Source organism: Vulpes lagopus, chromosome 8 (genome assembly GCF_018345385.1).
Source record: "Vulpes lagopus strain Blue_001 chromosome 8, ASM1834538v1, whole genome shotgun sequence".
In the NCBI taxonomy this organism is placed as follows: domain Eukaryota; kingdom Metazoa; phylum Chordata; class Mammalia; order Carnivora; family Canidae; genus Vulpes; species Vulpes lagopus.
The window spans coordinates 133,265,563-133,284,798 of NC_054831.1; the positions used below are offsets into that span (position 1 = coordinate 133,265,563).

The 19,236-nt window shown below is 40.4% G+C and overlaps 1 protein-coding gene across 6 annotated transcripts in view; it reads right to left on the minus strand.

Moving 5' to 3' along the window:
- The window catches only part of VPS13D (vacuolar protein sorting 13 homolog D), a 237,818-nt gene that overhangs the window by 190,750 nt on the left and 27,832 nt on the right, over nucleotides 1–19,236 (minus strand). For all 6 annotated transcript variants that reach the window (XM_041765973.1, XM_041765972.1, XM_041765971.1 and 3 more), the window contains 7 exons: nucleotides 18,842–18,974; nucleotides 14,442–16,652; nucleotides 13,068–13,219; nucleotides 8,727–9,758; nucleotides 5,242–5,332; nucleotides 3,578–3,704; nucleotides 1,465–1,645 (listed from right to left, as the gene is read on the minus strand). In XM_041765973.1, the coding sequence (XP_041621907.1) occupies nucleotides 1,465–1,645; nucleotides 3,578–3,704; nucleotides 5,242–5,332; nucleotides 8,727–9,758; nucleotides 13,068–13,219; nucleotides 14,442–16,652; nucleotides 18,842–18,974 (3,927 nt within the window). The remainder of the gene's footprint in view (nucleotides 1–1,464; nucleotides 1,646–3,577; nucleotides 3,705–5,241; nucleotides 5,333–8,726; nucleotides 9,759–13,067; nucleotides 13,220–14,441; nucleotides 16,653–18,841; nucleotides 18,975–19,236) is intronic.

The window sequence follows — 19,236 nt, forward strand, 5'->3', positions numbered from 1 at the left end:
GAAAACAAATTAAAACATACCTGGGATACTAGGACACAGTAAGATCCTCTTTTCCCACATTCCTTATAATTTGACTCTGCTTTTATAAATAAGTACATATTTATACATATATATGTATATTTTTTCTCAACTAAGTAGGCTCCACGCCCAGTGTGGAGCCCAATGAGGGCTTGAACCTACAACCCTGAGATCAAGCCCTGAGCTGAGATCAAAAGTCAGAGGCCTAACCAACTGAGCCACCCAGGTGCCCCTGTGCTTTTATATTTTTAAAAAAATACATTCTCTCAAAGATACACAGGAAACTAGTAACATGATTACCTCCATAGAGAGAAACTGGCTGGTTAAGGAAAAGTAATTGAGAAGGAAACTTTTCATCAAATGTCCTTTTACTTTGATTCTGTACTAAATCAATATGGAACATATTCAAAAAATTTAAATTAAAGACTTTAAATGTTGTCACTAAAGACTGTTATCAATTTAATTATAATCTTTTACCTAATGAAGCTTAAAAATAAGTCTTACAAAGGACTATGCCGTAAACATTTTCTATGGTTCCCAAACTCTGTGAAGACACCAGAAGACACCGCCACACACTCACATGTGTGCTGTCAGGACATTTTAAATTTGGGGGGCAAATATATCATCTGTCGGACAATGCATATACTAGACTGAGATAGTTCACGTTCAATGTTAGATCACGCTATATTCCTTTCATGTTACATCTTCGTGAAGCCAGGTCTCCAGCAGTTGCTGAAAAAGCCAGTGCCATGAGACAATGAATGTGGGACAGGAAATGAGGGCTGCCGTGTCCAGCCTGGTCCCAATTCTGAGAAGCTGTACAGTGCCAAGGGGCACTTACGTCCCTATTAGCAAGTAATTTATTTACAAATGAAATAAAAATACAAGTCTTTCACTTCTGTGTCATTTTTTTAAAGAGCTACTGAGTCGTTAGGACACATGTACTGCCCAAGTTGTTTAGACTGAACTATTTTTTAAATGGAAAGACCTTGAGGTGTGTCTTTTGGCTAAGGACGTGCCATGGAAATATTTCCAAAACACTAAGAGACCCACGAATGAAGAAGTTAGAAACTGTGAATCTATTTGGAAAAAACTCTCTTTATATAATCGGTATGTTCTTTGGAAACATTTTCGAAGAGAAGTATCTCCACTAAAATACCAAAAGGGACCAAAAGTGTTAGCCACCAACTTCATCTATCTTCTTTAGAGGAAGCTAAAGCTAAACCTTAAAGGCCATTAAAACACAACACAATGAAGAAGGGATGTAAGCTCTCTAATTACGGTAGGACTCCTGCAGGTAGTCGGCTACATGGACCACACTAGCAAGCAGGTAAGTACCTAAAGACCTTTCCCTTTTGCAGTGAAGTTTTCCAGACTTTTCTCTAGAGGCTTAAAAGTTCTATGGATAAAATCAGAAAAGCAACCCAGGGTAATGAGCCTTCCTACCGTCTGCCCCTCGATAGCAGCTCGCTGGCGCCCTAAGACATCTTGCAGCTGAGTGAAATGCTGAATGAAGGCCACCACCTCTGCCTGAAAGCGCTGTGTGTGGACATACTGCACGGACGCCATCTGGAGGCTCACTCGGACATCGTGTTCTCTCCGGAGCAGAGGGTCAGGCCGGCCGTATCTGGGAATAAGCGCAGAAGTATGATTTGGGAGCCAGATACCAGTCAGCATTGGAAGAAAACAGGCTCATTTAGGGGTTTCCCTAGAAAACAGCTTTAGCTTTTGAAATGCAAATCCACACTCAGGTTGGACAAAGTGAACTCCAATACTTAACTCCTTCTCTAAGCTGTGGCAACCATGTTAAATAAAGTCTGGTGTGATGGCTATGGCTATGAACAGACGGGCAGTCCTGGTGCTAGATTCCCCCCCCCCCTTTTTTTTAAGATTTTATTTATTTGAGAGTGAGAGAGAGCATGAATGAAGGGGATATGGACAGAGAGGGAGAAGCAGCAGACTCCCAGCTGAGCAGGGAGCCTGGGGCTCAATCTCAGGACCCTGAGATCATATACTAAAGCCGAAAACAGATGCTTAATCAACTGAGCCACCCAGGCGCCCCTAGACTCCCTCTCGATTCCAGAACTCACACAGAAGCCACCTGTGACTCATGCCTCTTTCCCTGCCTTTAGGGAAAAGTGAAGAATCACTCAAAGACTGTAACAACATGGGATTCAAAAGAGGACAAAAATAAGTCCATGAACCAATGGGTGGAGAACATTAGGCAACAGAATCAATGTTTCTACGGAAAACTGTCTCCTGGAGGTAGAAAGAAGTCTTCTTTTTACTTCAGGGCAATGTAGGCCAAAGAGGTTTAGCATCTACATTCCAAGTCAAAATTAGGAAACTTTTATGATGGGTTTTCATTTTAAAGGACATGGTATCATAATAGTAAATTATATGGGACACAGTCACAGGGGAAAGAAACTCAGAGTTGCTTAAGCACCTATTGTGTGCCAGGTAGATAGGAATTATCTCATTTTATATTAATTATATATTAATTATTAATTATCTCATTTATCAGGGCACCTGAGTGGCTCAGTTAAGTAGCTATTGTTGGCTCAGGTCATGATCCCAGGTTCCTAGGATGAAGCCCCACTCGGGCTCCCTGCTGGATGGGCAGCCTGCTTCTCATTCTCCAATACTTGTGCTCTCCTGCTCTCTCTCCCTCTCAAATAAATAAAATCTTTAAAAAATTATCTCATTTGGGCAGCCCTGATGGTCCAGCGGTTTGGCACCTCCTTCAGCACAGGGTGTGATCCTGGAGACCCAGGATCGAGTCCCACGTCCAGCTCCCTGCATGGAGCCTGAGTCTCCCCCTGCCTGTGTCTCTGCCTCTCTCTGTGTGTCTGTCATGAATAAATAAATAAAAAATATTTTTTAAAAAATTATCTCATTTATCATAAAATTACACCACTGTGGTAGATAGTAATATAAACACATCAATCTACATTCTCAGTAGACTATGATATACTCCCCCTAAAAATGAAAGAAAAAGTTCTCAGATATCTTTGGGGACAGTTTTTCTCAGCTCTAGTTAAACATGAGAATCACTTTAGCAAATCTTTAAAAAAAAAAAAGACTGAGCACTTCCCTAGAGCAGAAAATCCGGGGGCAGAGCTGGATATCTATATTTTCTAACAGCTGCCTAAGATGTTTGAAAACCCACTTTTAGCCTTCTGAAGAAACCATTCTTTAAAAACTACAAAGGCCTAAAAATGCCTTTTAAATTCTAAAACTGAAAAGATTCAATATAGATTGTCTTTATATAGAAAAAAATGAATATGACATCCATATCATCAACAACTTTTTCAGGCTGAAGTTATTCCAGAACACTGAGAACTAAATGGAAACTGATCTAAATTCGTACCCTCAATATTTATTATTTATTATATTTTATTTATTTATTCATGAGAATAAAGGCAGACGCTCAACCACTGAGCCACCCAGGTACCCCAAAGGTAAAATTTTTTTTAAACTTTTATTGTTTAGCCAACAAGAATTTGAAACAGCAAACAAATATGACAAAATGTCAAATGAGAAAAATTGGTATTTTTACTTGAAAGTCTGGAAGATGAGTGCTTCTTCCCCACTTGTAGTGAACCGCTCTCTGTAGAATTCTCCATGGGCTGTAAGGTCACTCAAGGACAGGCTCCCAATGCTTCCCTGTAAGGCCAGGTCTCCATCTAGAGTTGTTAAAATTAGAACACATCCTTATGTATCTTTTTTCGTACTACACCTTAAATATGTCTGGCACAAGAACTGATATGCACGTCTCAGACTTTTCACTATTTATCCAAATTAAATGTCAAAAGCAAATTTTCATTTTCCAATACATCCATCAAAAACATTTTCCACATTATTTCAAATGGTCTCAATGCAGAAGTCCAAAGGGAGTTGAAACAAACGGCTTATCATGCTTTAACCTTTATAAGGGGGAAGAAATTAAACTGAATGCATACACAAAGGGTAAAACATTTCTAAATACAGACAAAATGAGATCCTTTCTGAGATTAAGACCACTAATTAGAATTAGTGAAATAGCAAAAGGTCTATTAATTGTACTATGAATAAAAGAATCAGGGAGGAAGTGTCAGAGATATGTCAGGTATTCAGGCAACATTAAGTGGGTGTTAGTGTGATTTAATAAAAAGTGCAATTAATGAGACAGACACTGGAGACAGATTTAAAACTACTCTGGTATTTATTACAAGAATGAAACCCCTTGAAGGTGGAAAAGAACAAAGAAGGATGTTAAGACATGCGCACCTAGGATGTGAACTTATGATGAATCATTCTTTACATGGTGTGGATATTAAAAAGTGATACTGTGAACTGCTGCTTCCATAAAACAAGTTCTATCATCGTAATTAGCTCTACAAAGCAATGACTTAGGTGTTTATATTTGCCATGCTAGTTCAGCTCTCAATGAACTTAAGTTGTTATATATATGACCCTTGTATCTCTGACAAACTTATCCCAATTTTAAAGGCCTATCTCTTCTGAGCTTTTAGAAATTAATTTAATCTACACCAGGCATGAAATCTCAATTCTGGGTCATTCCCTCCTCAAAAGACATTCTTGTTTATATCACAAAGTCAACATTTGAGCTCTGTGATCTTCCATTATTTCACTATCTGTTCCTTAAGGAAGGAACGGTGTTTTATTCACACTTTATAAACCTCTACTACTTAGAACTTGATGTGTCTGATCACTTGTGTTTAACAATTTCAACCTGCAGAGTCCTATTAGAATGCCAGCTGTGCCACGTCCTCCTACCTAAAATCACACCGCCTACTGGCGGCTCTATTTATGGCAATAGATTAAATATATACCCTGGTTTCCCAGGTGTAATTATTAATTATGTCCCTTTTCACTCTCAAAATGTCACAATTTGGACAAAAAATTATATATAGTCACCCTAGACAGAGTGTGTTAAAAACACAAGATAGATGCCAGCGCCCCATCCCAACCAAACGAACCACATTTTGGGGATGGGGCAGGGAGTGGGCAAACACTTCTATTTTTAACAAGCTGTCCACATGATTCTTATCCATAAGCCAGTATCTGGGAACCACTATCAGCAAGCATAGCTAGACCAAGAACTTTTTGGTCTAAGCCACTGATCCCCCACCTTACTTTGCAAGTGAGGACAATTAGATTTGTTGAACAGGAGGCTCAAGTTCTTACCAGATTTTGCAAGTTTGATTTCTCTCCACTTACCAATCATTTCCAGGTGTGCCACTAATTTGGACACACTTGCTTTAGCAAGCTCACTGGTGGTCTTATTCAGCACAAGAGAGAGCGAATGAACCTAAGAACGTGGGAAATAAAGCAAGACAGATCTTATTAGGAGAGAAAAGATACATGTCAGGCAAACAGAAACAAATTGAGGAAGATACAGAAAGGCTCAGCAAATTTGAAGTAAACACTTTTGTGGATGCCAGTTTCATTTTTGCTTTCTTTTTCAGTCACATATAATCCGAAGAGAAAGCTGATGAGAAAGAGGCTCAACTGAACAGCCTAAAACCCTGGGCCTCTGGTGTCGTCTCTGTGCTCACCTCATCTACACTTCGTTAGTGAAACATGTTATATTATAAAACAATTTTTCTCACTTTTGCATCTGTTTTTAATATTGCATTATTCTGTAATTACTCATAGAGATTCTTTATGTCTTACCTTAAGAAATCCATCCAAGCAAAATGATAAATATGACTTAGAATTCTGTTTACTGACTAGACAAATATTTAATAGAAGTCTCTGGTGACCAACTGGGACTTCACCTAGGAACTACCATCAAAGATTTTCTTTTCAAGGGATACACAGAAATAGGAACACCAAAATCCTGTCTTAGGAACCACAATCCTTGTAACAAATCCTGTATTGTAACACTGCCATTTCAAATATCAAAGGACTTCTATATATAGGATGCATTGAGACAGGTACCTTAGCGTCATCAGTGGGGATAAGGGAGCAGTCGGAGAGAAGGAAGGTGAAAAGTCGAAAAGATGGGACCTCAATTCACATTCATTGCTTCCAAGTACCAGACTCACCCCTGTATTTTCAGTGCCTGCCACTAAGCAGGTGCTCAGTTAAAGTTTGATGAATCCACAATAAGGAGGAAAAAAGACGGGGGAAGGAAGAAAGAAAATAAGAAGAAGAAAAGAAGAGGGAAGAACATTTGTAGAGGAAGGCAGAGAAAAAAGGAGGGGATTATTGTAGGTGCAGTGGCCTTGGAGACCGCAGAAAGCTTCCTAACAGACACACAAGTCTCAAGGAAACGAGATTATTATGAAAGAGGGAAACAGAAAGCTTCTAGTCACTTACGTAATCACCCAAATAACAAATAGTGAGGCTAAAAACGCTTTGATTAGAGGAATCCAGCTGTCACAACCACACCCTGTTTTTTTCTTTTTTTAATTTTTATTTATGATAGTCACAGGGAGAGAGAGAGAGAGGCAGAGACACAGGCAGAGGGAGAAGCAGGCTCCATGTACCCGGAGCCCGACGTGGGATTCGATCCCGGGTCTCCAGGATCTCGCCCTGGGCCAAAGGCAGGCGCCAAACTGCTAAGCCACCCAGGGATCCCCAACCACACCCTGTTCTTAACGTGAATCCTAACATCACTAAAAGTGGGACAATCAGATGTTGCATTCCCCCGGGCATGACTCAACAAGAAGCACCCAGCGCAACCTACAGGGTGTTCTTAACACAAAGGTGAACCTGAATCTGAGGAAGCCTCTAGAGCTAACTTCCATTTCTAAAATTAGAAGATCAAAGAAGTCAAATGGCACCAAAAGGAAACCAAAAGAAAAATCCAGAATGTGGGACACTCTGCAGGACACTAACCCTGTGTCCACAAGGTTTCCACAAGCCAATGGCATGGGGGGAATGAAGACTGGTTTTCTTTAATTAACAGAGGTTTAGGAGATATGACAGCTAACATAACATGTGAACCTTACTTGAACTCCCAACCAAAGGAGTCACATGGTATTTTATTTAATTCTCCCCCTTTTGTAGACGAAGAAACTACAGTTCAGAAAAGTGAAGTATTCCAATGAATTGCAGAGATCACAGAGAAGACATGAAGTTTCTTAACCATTCATTTCTCTATATATAATCCACTAGTAAAAGGGCTACTCTGAGATAATCAGAAAGATCTGATTATGGATTGAGGAGTGTTATAGAATACCAAGAAATTCTCATTAATTTAGTTAGATGTGGGTATATAAGAACATGTTCACATTTTTTAGAAATGAATACTGAAGCATCAAGAGGTAAAATCATGTATCTGGAATTCTGCTTTCTTCAGCAAAAAGAAAAAAGGAATAAAGTAAATGTGATGAATCTTAAAGGAACAGAGTAAATGGAAGTTCATTAAACTATTCTATTTGTGTTATGTTTGAAATTTTTCACAACAAAAATGTTTTCAAAAATTCTTATTCTACAATAGCCCATTGCCGAAGGGCATTATCTGGTGGTGTTCTTGTGTGAAGCCAGCTACATGTATCTGTGCAAAGGCCTCTGGAGCTCTTCCACACCCAACACCAAAGGGTTCCTGAGGCCATTCATGACTGGTACCCCAGGATGAAAGTCACAGCTACAAACACATGAGGTCCAAAACAATGACTGAAGCCTCTCCAGTTGCCATTCATCTGGCTAAACAAGGTTCCAGAGGTCTCAGAGTGCCGCAGAGGCACTCATCCACAAACAGAGATGGGAGAGGTGACACTGATGCATGCCCAACTCTGCCCCGAAAGCTCTTCCATTTCTAGAGGAATGCAGCCTCTTGCCAGCTAAGGAAAGAAGACAGCAACTGGATTAAACATGACTCTCCTCCCTGACTGTTCCCCAGCAGCAAGTGCAAGTCCGCATTTGCTAAGACAAGTAGATAAAGAACTTCGATGACATGCCCCCAAACAGTGAGTTGAGCTGCTGCTTACACATCTTACTGTGCTAAGCATACAGAACAGAATATAAACTTAAAATCAAATTCTATCTTTAAATGTTTTTAAACATTTACAATAAGAGCATCAAGGACAATTGTAAGTCTGGTAATCCACATAATAGCAAAGCTATAAAAGCTATCAATCGCTGAATGCTCACTTCCTGCCAAGCACTGCGCAAAAGGCTCCCCTCCTATAATTATCTCACCTAATCTTTGCAACATTCCAATGATGGAGGCACCACTCAACACCTCCATTTCATCGATGAGAAAACTGAGAGAGAAAGAAGTTAAAAATTGTGCCCAAGGCCACACAGCCACAGGTTACAGCAAAAGTGCCAGGATTCAAACCCAGGCAGTCTGACCTGAGACTTCATTCTCAATGACTGTCCTGTTGCCTCAGTGAAAGCCAACAATGTTCTAAGTGAGCAGGGAGAGAGGATCAAAGCCACATTCTAGAATAGCTACTACATCCCAGACACTCAGCTAGGTACTTTACATACATTACCCCCATTTAGTTATCTTAATTAACTGGATGATGGAAGACCAGCAAACTGAGGCTTCAAGAAAATAAGGCATTCCACCAAACTGCAGGACCGAAAGGAAAAGTGGACGGTTACCTAAACCATTTATTTTTCTTGCCTCCAGATGGGATTTATGCTAAAACCTTACCTAAAATATTAACAGACATCCGGAAGACTATATATAGCTCCCCTGTCAATAAGATCTATTTCTTAGGGTGAATGAACAAGGGAAATGATACCTTGAGATCCAGCTTAGTGTTAACTGGATCCTGAAGTTCAGACTCTAAGAGAGTGTTTGATTCTGACTTCACATTTTGTAGAACGTCCTCAGGCAGCACCTTCATTGCATGGTTGTCGGCAGTGGAACCAATTCCAAAAAAATCTAGTATCACGACCCAGGTTTGTAGTGTGATCAGCACATCCAGGCAGTTAAAATCAACATCAATGTTCCGGTTAACTCGATTATAACTGGAAGTGAATTCTGGATGTTTCTTATCCACCAAGAATACATTGATATGTACCAAGGAATCATCAAATTTACTCTTTCCAGCAAGTATCTTGGGCTCATCTACTGTTGGTGAAGGAGGTGGGGTCAAGGGACAGTCCTTGTCTTGGACTTCCTTTTGCTTCTTCCGGGATGCTGAGGTGGGTCTTTGATACAGCTGGAAGACATTAGGAGCCTCTTCCATGTGGGAAGGGAGAGACCGAGGCATGTCAGGATACTCCACATTGGATACTGAAGGACAAGACTGAGAAAGATATTCTTTTTGTGCTAAACTAGATGGCTTAGGGGCTCCCCGAGACACCATCAGGTTTTTATATTTAGAATCTGGATTTTTCTCCAGTAAGTCTTCCATCAGCAGAGAGCGCAGGGCAATCTGAATAGATAAAGTCTGAGGATGGTCTTTACTGAATTCCACCTCAAAATCCTGAAACTTTAAGCTCACAAGACCCTGGGCCCCCAAAGTCAGATCTCCACTTAGCTGGACTTGAAGCTCTGATATACAAAAGTTGGCTTGAATCTGGGTAAAAGATCTGACTTCCTTCAGAGACAAGGACTTTTGAGAAGAGTTAGAAAGGCTGGAGTGGCTGAACAATCCATTCTCCTTCCTTTCAATAGAAGGTTCTCCACAGGTACTGAGGGAAGGCAGAGGAGAATTAGGGCAAGGTAAGGAGGTTGCACTGGCCGGAAACTTATTCAGATCTTCACTATACACAAGATTGTCCAGCGTTTGTAAAACCTGCTCATACACGTGCTTTGCTAACACCACCTGCAGTCAAAGAGAGAAATTCAGTTATCCCACTACCAATTATTAATTGCATTCAAATGCACCTGCCCACAAATTTCCAAAGTTGATGTTTATGGGTTTCCCCACGATGTTATAAATTAGTTGACTGCAGGACTATCCCTTCTGTTCCTTTTCTGTCCTTAACCTGTCATGACCCATGTCTACTGATAAGGCCCTCCCCTCCTGCTTCCCCCAGCACCTCACAAAATAATCTTTACACAATGTTCAATAAGTACTGTTGACTATAGGCCTGAATCTGTAAAATCACTCTTTCTAACCCACAAAAACAACTGCAAATACTGACAAGGACACTGCCAAAAGTCTAATGTGGTGATACCACAGGACAGAGAAACAAGACTCGCGGTTCTTTTTTTTTTTAATTTTTATTTATTTATTTATTTATTTATTTTTTATTTATGATAGTCACAGAGAGAGAGAGAGAGAGAGGCAGAGACACAGGCAGAGGGAGAAGCAGGCTCCATGCACCGGGAGCCTGATGTGGGATTCGATCCCGGGTCTCCAGGATCGCGCCCTGGGCCAAAGGCAGGCGCCAAACCGCTGCGCCACCCAGGGATCCCAAGACTCGCGGTTCTAAAACTCGCTGATCACCACCAATTAGCCTAACAACCTTTGTTTAGTTCAGCTAAACAAAGTGCTTTGTGGGCAGCCCCTGGTGGCTCAGCGGTTTAGCGCTGCCTTCAGCCTGGGGTGGGATCCTGGAGACCTGGGATCAAGTCCCATGTCAGACTCCCTGTGTGGAGCCTGCTTCTCCCTCTGCCTGTGTCTCTGCCTCTCTCTGTGTGTGTCTCTCAAGGAATAAATAAATAAAATCTTAAAAAAAAAAAAAAAAGTGCTTCATAATCATAATAACAAAAAGCCATGATCACTTATGTTTCCTCTCCCCTTATATTTTGTTTTTGATTATAACTTATTAAAAACATTTTCACACAAGTTTTTTATATATTCATAGGCAATTTTTTAACAGAGAAATTCCAAACAAATATAGAAATGGCAGAGTTGAAAAGTGCCTGTTCTAAGCCCCTACTGAACTAACGTGTACCATCAGAGGCCACCCGTGGAATAAGCCCTTCTATGAAGGACTGGAGGGGAATGTTACAGTGGACGGATCCAGATCTCCAGACCTGCACAAAATCATCAATCTCAGCATCACTAACCCAGAGACAACCAAGCATTACGTGCCTCTTGACATAATGCAATAGGAGGACCCAACCCCACTGCTGAAGTGTCCTAGCCAAGAAAAAAAGGAACCTGAATCCAGTTAAACCTGTAGAGTTAAGGTACAGTATTAAGGTACAGTATTACAGAGAACAAATTGAGTGACGCCATAAACAAACAGCCAGAGCCAGACTGTGGGACAACCTACAGGACAACTCACCTACTTGTCACAATGCAGTAATAGTGTGGGGAAGAAAACGAGAGGGAAGCTAAACCAAGACCCACACAACATATCACACAAACACAATGTACAGGTCTCATTTGGATCCTGAATGAAACAAAGCAAAAGTGAAAAGACCTTTTTTTTTCAAGTAATCAAAAATGTCTCTGAAATCTGAAAATGGATTAAAATTTGTTATGTTAACCAAGGAATCCTCATTTGGACATAATAATACCATTTTAGTTATGTAAGAAAATGCACGTTGACTACAGAGATACATTCTAAATATATAGCAATAAAAATGGTATGACTCTGGGATTTGCCTTAAAAATAGTTCACCAAAAGGGGTACTTGGGTGGCTCAGTCAGCTGAGCGTCTGACTCTTGATTTCAGTTCAGGTCATGATCTCAGGGTCATAAGATTAAGCCCCAAATCAGACTCTGCACTGGGTGTGGAGCCTGCTTGAGATTTTCTTTCTCCGTCTTCCCCTCCCTACCCTATCCCCACCTAAAAAATAAAAAAGAGAGAGAGAGAGAAATGAGACAAATGTGGCAAAATACTGATAACTGCTGCATCTAAATGATGGGTACGTGAAGTTCATTAAACTATTCGACTGTATGCTTTAAATTTTTCATAATAAAGTATTTTTAAATTATTAAAATTATGAATTATTAAATAATAACTTAGACTGATTTACAATCATTTTTAGAAGATTTTCATCAAAAATCACAGTAAATGAATGGTAACCATAAGAACATTAAGTCAACATGATCCAACAGAATTCATGTTATAGGGCAGCCCAGGTGTCAATGGTTTAACACCACTTTCTGCCCAGGGTATGATCTTGGAGTCCCGGGATCGAGTCCCACATCAGACTCCCTGCATGGAGCCTGCTTCTCCCTCTGCTCTGTCTCTCTCTCTCTGTCTCTCATGAATAGATAAAATCTTAAAAAAAAAAAAAAAAAAAAAAAGAATTCATGTTAAAAAATAGATTTCAGATGAAAATGTCAGTCTAGTAGCCACTACTGGTTATGCAAAAATTTGGCCAAGATAGGAAAGCTTTGGGGAAAGTTCCCTCACCCAGGACTCATATCCAGGAACTACTGATGTCAAAAGGTACACACATTCTGTGAACAGCACTCCTGAGTTACTCTAGAGCAACTGCCAGATACAGACTAGTGACCAAGTACTGCCCAAGGCTGGGGTCCACTGTCCTAAGATCCTGCCTGTCCCTGCTGTTTTATAACAATACGCTCTTTGCTCTCATCCTTGTGAAAGCAGGAAAACGGACACTTCTGAAGGAAAAGGGATGACGGTTGTATACACATATACTCACCACAAACACAGGCGTACTCACCATACACAAGCGCATGTGCAGACACACACACACACACACACACACACACACACAGAAATCCCTATCCTGGCCCATTTCATTTCAAAGAGGGCACAACTAATTCTCCCTTGAGAGGATCTGTCAACAGCTCAAATAATCAGATTGTTTCATAGGCTGAGCCAAGTATGTCAAAAGAGTGACAAGAACTATATCCTCCTGGGAAAGACAGGCTCTGATTTTTTTAAGCAGTAACTCTGTTTTTGAATGGCCATGAAATAAAAGAACTGCCTCCTCCTTCTATAGAACTCACTGTTCCTCCACATGAAGGTGGCCAACAAGACTGACTCCACAGCGATGAAAGCACACAATGAAAAGGCGCCACTTTCACGGAACAAGTTATCGACAATAATAGGCAGTCACAACATCTCTTTGAATTTACATATTCTCCTTCTAACATTTTATATATACAACTATATAACAATATATGGACACATCAATGTGGTATAAATATAAATATAGGAATTCAAGTGCCCAGACATGAAAATCAACAGGTGTTTACCTGAACTGGGTTGACAAATTTCCCCTCGATCTTCATGATGCTAGAAGTTCCCAGGTCATCTGGACTGAGGGAGAAAGTCAATTCAGATTCTCTCTCTATAGGGATCTTCTCCAGTTTAAACTGAATGGTGGTGTTGTTCAGGATATGAAAAGCTGGCATGACACAGAGAAAAAGGACAGATTGGAAATACTAATACTTATTACACTGTTGCTGATGAAGTGTAGGGTGGATAAAATAGTCTGTGAGTTACCATTAGAGCAAGACAGCCTTGTCTATGATTGAGTGCAAACTCATAGCAAGACCAAGACCAAAACTCATAGCAAACACAGGTACAACATAAATTCATACACAAAAAGAAACAATATGCTCTATTTCGTGGCTTCAAAGTACAATGCGATGAATATTAATCCAGACCAGGTCTCTAAGCTTCCCTTAGCCTCCCATGCCAGCATTTTCCAAAGCAAACTGCTCATCCCTACCCAGCTTTCAAGTACAGATTGATCCCTCCTCCTACTGGGCCTACATCAAAATCAAGAACACTACCAGGTTCTAAGTGAACACCTTTTATCCCAAGCAGAGAAAGCAATCTTTAGGTAGGATGTAAGTGAACAGGTAAATTAACACCTGAGAACCACAAATGAAGAAATTCTCAAAGACATGAATTTCTTCACCAGTAAGTAAAGCCAGGCTTTAGGGCTCACCTGATGTTCATGGATGCCAAGACTAATAGATTGAACTGTTTGGTTTTTAGCAGATCAGATCAAGAACACAAATATAGGCATCTTATCCCCAGACCCTGAACCAATCCATTACAGAAGATGGTAGAAAACTGTTAGGAAAATGTAACATCCACAGACTAAATTTTGTATTCCACTTTCAATCCCTCCAGCTATCTTGGACTATAATATCTAACTAGCAAAGATCTACAGCTTAGAACTGAAAAAAATCAGATGTATTTGACTAAAGTAAATAATACTCTGACAGACTCCACCCTCTAAAGCATTCCTGTAAATGGGCACTCATCCAGTGTTAAAGGGGACAACCTTAAAAAAAAAGAAAAAATTCTTATTTTGCCAAATATGGTATCCAATGGGAAAAACTGAAAACATACCAACCTGGTATGAAGCATTCTATTAAAATTCTATTTTGAAAAAAATAAAATAAAATTCTATTTTGATTTCTTAAATACTCACTGGGGACAATTCTAAAAGAAAAGGTTTTTGTTGTTTTGTTTGGTTGGTTGGGTTTTTTTTGGTTGTTTTTTTTTTTTTTGTTGTTGTTGTTGTTGTTGTTGTTGTTGTTTTAAGCAAAGTACCACATGCACTGGGCTTGGAATCTTTAGACAAAATGAGACAAAAGATTTGCGCTCCTCACCTTGACCTCTGTGCAAAGATTCAAAGAAATCATGTCGGGTAAATTGAGCTTCCTCCTGACTACTGGCACTGACAGACCCAGAAGAACAAAACACCCGGCTTGCTTCGGATCCAGGACCCTCTCTGCCTGCCAATTGGGTGCAATTCAAAGAATATAACTTAATGTCTTTAATTTCTACCCGCAGACGGTCACTTCTGGATTCATCATCTCCTGACACAAAATTCTGGATGAATATTTGTCCCAAGTGTCCCACCAACAACTCAGGACTCCCAGGCTTCCGAGGGATAGAAACAACAGGGGATTCAATATTTATGTTCAAGATTAGCTTTACGGTGTCGGAATGAGACCCAGCGAGGCCAAACCCATACATTTCATTTTCTTCTAAGATAAAGGATTCCCGGGCCTTCCTTGGAGTTTCAAAGAGTGATACCATCTCACTGTACTCCGCCGTCTTGGTAGCTAGTACTGTAGTGACTTTGGTAGCTGCGCTTTTCAACATACTTCGAAAATTTTCTTCCAGCTCATCCATGGACAGGGTCAACTCCTTCAAAAATTTAGCAGAGTGGTTATAATGCAAGGAAGCCATCTTCAGGTTGAGAAAACACTCCTGCTTAGATTTCTCAACAAACGTGAAACTCAAAGCTTCGCTGAGGGCTACATCTTCCAGTCTAACAAAGACAGATTCAAAGTACCCAATATCACTAACGATATTTTCATAGCCTATGGAATTCCCAATGCTGACAACATACTGGTTCTTAACATTATCTTGTGTCAAATCCATAAGCTGCAAACAGCCCAGAGAACCATTCATGTCAAATGTGCTACCCATTGAGACATTAACTTTCGTGCCGCCAATACTTGCAGTTGCAATTTTTCTGCCGTATTTCTCGCCATTTGCCATTCCCACCGTCCGAAGTAGCAGTAAATTAAGCCTGTGGATTTCCACTGCAACCTCAGTGTTCTGTTCATATGTAGACTGGTAAGCTCCTTCTTCCCTAAAGCTTCTTTCAAAATCAGTCATTAAAGGCTGAGGACTCAAATCATCTTTTTCCTTAGGAAAAGATTTTTGAAGAAAACCAATCAGTTCCACAATTGTCTCCGGGTTTAGGATAATATCCAGATTATTCACCTGTAATGAAATCACCTGAAGAGTGCTGTCCAAATTCATCGACGGGCACTCTGAACTCACAAACTGATATTCCAGTTTAATGAGGGACTCCTGTTCTTTGGTGAGAATTTTGTCAAGCGAAACACCAGTAGCTGATGGGTCATTTAGTGTGGCAGCATTAGTGGGATGGGCTGCATTGGATCCAGAGACGGGAGACTGGGCCCTGCTATCCCGGAGGCTTCCAGTTGGAATATCAAAGCTCAAGTTCTTATGTGAAGCCATCAAAAGGTCAAAATCAGCACCGTACGTCTGCATTGTGTCCACCAGGAGCAAGCCATGAACGGTCAGGGAGACCTCAACGTCGTAAGGCCTCTTCACAAAGTGAGCATTGGTCCCAAACACTTTGAGCACGGAAATGTACCGGCCATTGCTCTCCACTCCAAGCTGCATGCAGTTCACCTTAAATTCAGCCAGGAGGAGCTGCGACTCTACCAGAACCTCCCGGGTGTGCTGCTCCAACATCACAAAGCTCTGGGTTAAATTCATTACTGAGTCTTGCAAACTTCCCCGTTGCCCTCCTTGGGGAAAAATCTTCTCTTTAAACTGAGTGTCTGAAGTCTTCATTTCTGGGGTAGTCAGGAGAGCAAAGCAATTTTTTAGAGCAGATATTTTATCTTCATTGATGTGGATTTTCAAGTCTGGTAAATTGCCTGAGAGCACAGCTCCAGGGTACTTGGGATCTGATGTATAAATCAATCGACGTTCTAATTGCAGGTGAACATTGAATTTCTCAACCACGTGGGTTGGTCCCACATCAATATCCTGGACATGCTTCCAATTGTCCTTCACTCGTCCAACCATGATCTGGAGGTCCATAAATGACAGGGAGTACCTCTCATACATCTTCGTGCTCATTAAATGGGCCTGAAGCTGCTCTTCACTGAATTCAACTCCAGAAAAAGGAGGTGTTTTCCCTCCGTTACCACTGCTTGTCTCAGGAGGTGGGGTGTTAGGAGGTGTGGCAAGAGGCGTCTTATATTCATCATCACTAAACTGGTTCTCTTCAGATGCTATCCCATCTCCACTTTTCCTCTTGGAGTCATCTGCAGATAAGAAAGAAGATTAAAAGTATATGTCTGTTCCTTCCTTACTCTTCCCTTTATTGTAATAATTAAGGAAAAAGAGAATCAACTCATTCCAATTTAAAAAAATAAGTGGATGAAAACTCTTATGCATAAAATTCTGATTTTACCATTTACTGGCTTTAAACTTATCTATTAATTTTGAAAGCAAAACACAAAACAGAAAAAATGGAACCCTGCTGACATAGGAACACAGGTCAGGGAGCAGAAAAAATGACCCACTGCCCCACCACTGCCACAAGCTGCTCTCACCAGTCATTCTTACATCACTCTCCACAGTCATCTGTCTGTTTATCTTTTCCTGTATTTGTCTAGGTGTTCATTTTGCTCCCTCCACTAGAATGTTCCAGAAGAACTCAGGCCTCATGTATCTTACTCAACAATACTCCAGGTGCCAGATCAGTGCTTTGCAAGCAGTAACTGCTCAGCATCCCATCCCATTCCAGCCTGAATTCACAACTCAACCCTTCTCTTCTACAGACTTCTACAGTCCAGTCTTTTACCGCTCAGTGCTAAGTCAACTACAAAATCACACCACTAGTTTCTGCCACCCACGTCTGTTCCATGTTTATGGTTTACAAGTTCAAGTAGGTGCTTTCCATGGTCTTAAGATCCTTCCCTTCAGATCTAATTCCCTTTAACATTCTCCACAGCGCCAAACTTTGCCACTCGTGTTTGAATCCTCTATCTCTTCTCTTTTGGGTCTTCTCTCTAGGTTGAGATAATTTGATAAGCTTCCTCAACCTTTTACCCCATGAATCCCCTTTCTTCCTGCCCAGCTCAAGGTAAACAATAAATACTTTTTGGACCTAGTCACAGTAATGAAATAACCTTCCAGGAGTCTCTTTTTAGAATATCCCTAATATTCCTAAATACAGTAAATCTCTATTTTTGAAATGAAGTTCAGAGAAATATTTTTAAAATACAAAATGTTGCTTGAGAAATACAAATAAAAACCACAATGAGGGCAGCCCTGGTGGCGCAGCGGTTTAGCGCCGCCTGCAGCCCGGGGTGTGATCCTGGAGACCCAGGATCGAGTCCCACATCGGGCTCCCTGCATGGAGCCTGCTTCTCCCTCTGCCTGTGTCGCTGCCTCTGTGTGTGTCTCTATGAACAAATAAATAAATAAAATCTTTAAAAAAAAAAAAAACACACACACACGATGAAATACTACTTCATACTCATTAAAAAAAAAAATGGCTATAATCCAAAAGACAGAGAACAACAAGTGTTGGCAAGGATGTAGAAATTGAAACCCCCATACGCTGCTGGTAAAACAGTAAAATGGTACCACCCTTTTGCAAAACAATCTGGCAGTTCCTCAAACTGTTAAACACGAAGTCAGCATATGACCCAGCAATTCCACACTGAAATATGACCAAGATTTTGAAAATAGGTATATACAAAAGTCTATACATGAATGCTCATAGCAGCATTATCTGCAGTAGCCAAAAAGTAGAAACAACCCAAATGCTCACCAATTAATGAATGGATAAACAAAATGTGGTATATTCACACCAAAGAATATCATTCAGCCACAAACAGAAACAAAGTACTACTACAAGCTACAAAATAGATAAATCTCAAAAATATTATGCTAATTGAAAAAAGTGAGACAAAAATCTGTATATTGCATGACTGCATCCTTATAAAATGTTCAGAATAGTCAAATCCACAGAGATAGAAAGAATAATGGTTGGCAGGGTCTAGAAGAAGAGGTAATGGAGAGTAACAGTTGACAGGTTTGGAATGTCTTCATAGAATGATGAAAATGTTCTGGGATTAGATAATACAGTAAATTGCACAATTCTGTCAATATCAATAACAACAACTAAACTGTCCATTTTAAAGTGTATCCCAATATAACTATTATCAAAGAAGAAACAAGTGAACTTGGGGGTTAAAATGTCATAAAAAGCCCCCTTTTTTTTAGAGAGAGAGAAATTGAGAGAGAATCTCAAGCAGCTCCACAATCAGCACGGAGCCCGACATGGGGCTCAATCTCACAACCCTGAGAGATCATGACCTGAGTTGAAATCAAGTCAGATGCTCAAGCTACTGAGCCACTCAGGCACCCCTAAAACTCGTTTACTACGTTAAGCATAGACAGATCAACCCATGCAGGGTATGTCTTCACATTTATATCATACCTTGGGTATTTGTCAACAGCATTCTCCCTAGATCCACAACAACTAACACAGGATTCTTGAATTTGAAATCATCAGGAAAGATCACCTGAGGGGCAGAAATATCTAGTCGCACTGTCCACCTTTTACTCTCCTCCTGTAGAAATAAAATAAACTATAAACAACAAAACCACAACTGCAAAAACTGAACAGCATTATTAGTTGAGCTCAAGCCTTTCTTGAAAGCCACACTCAGGGTTATGGGATGACTTAAAGATCTATGGTATTACAGAAAAAGTTTAAAACAAAAGTAGATCCAAATCCTTAAGGATTTGAGACATTATCACAGGTAAATGTTTAAAGTGGGAGAAAAAAAATTAGCAAATTACCGGACCCGGGGGGGGCGGGTCTTTGATTAT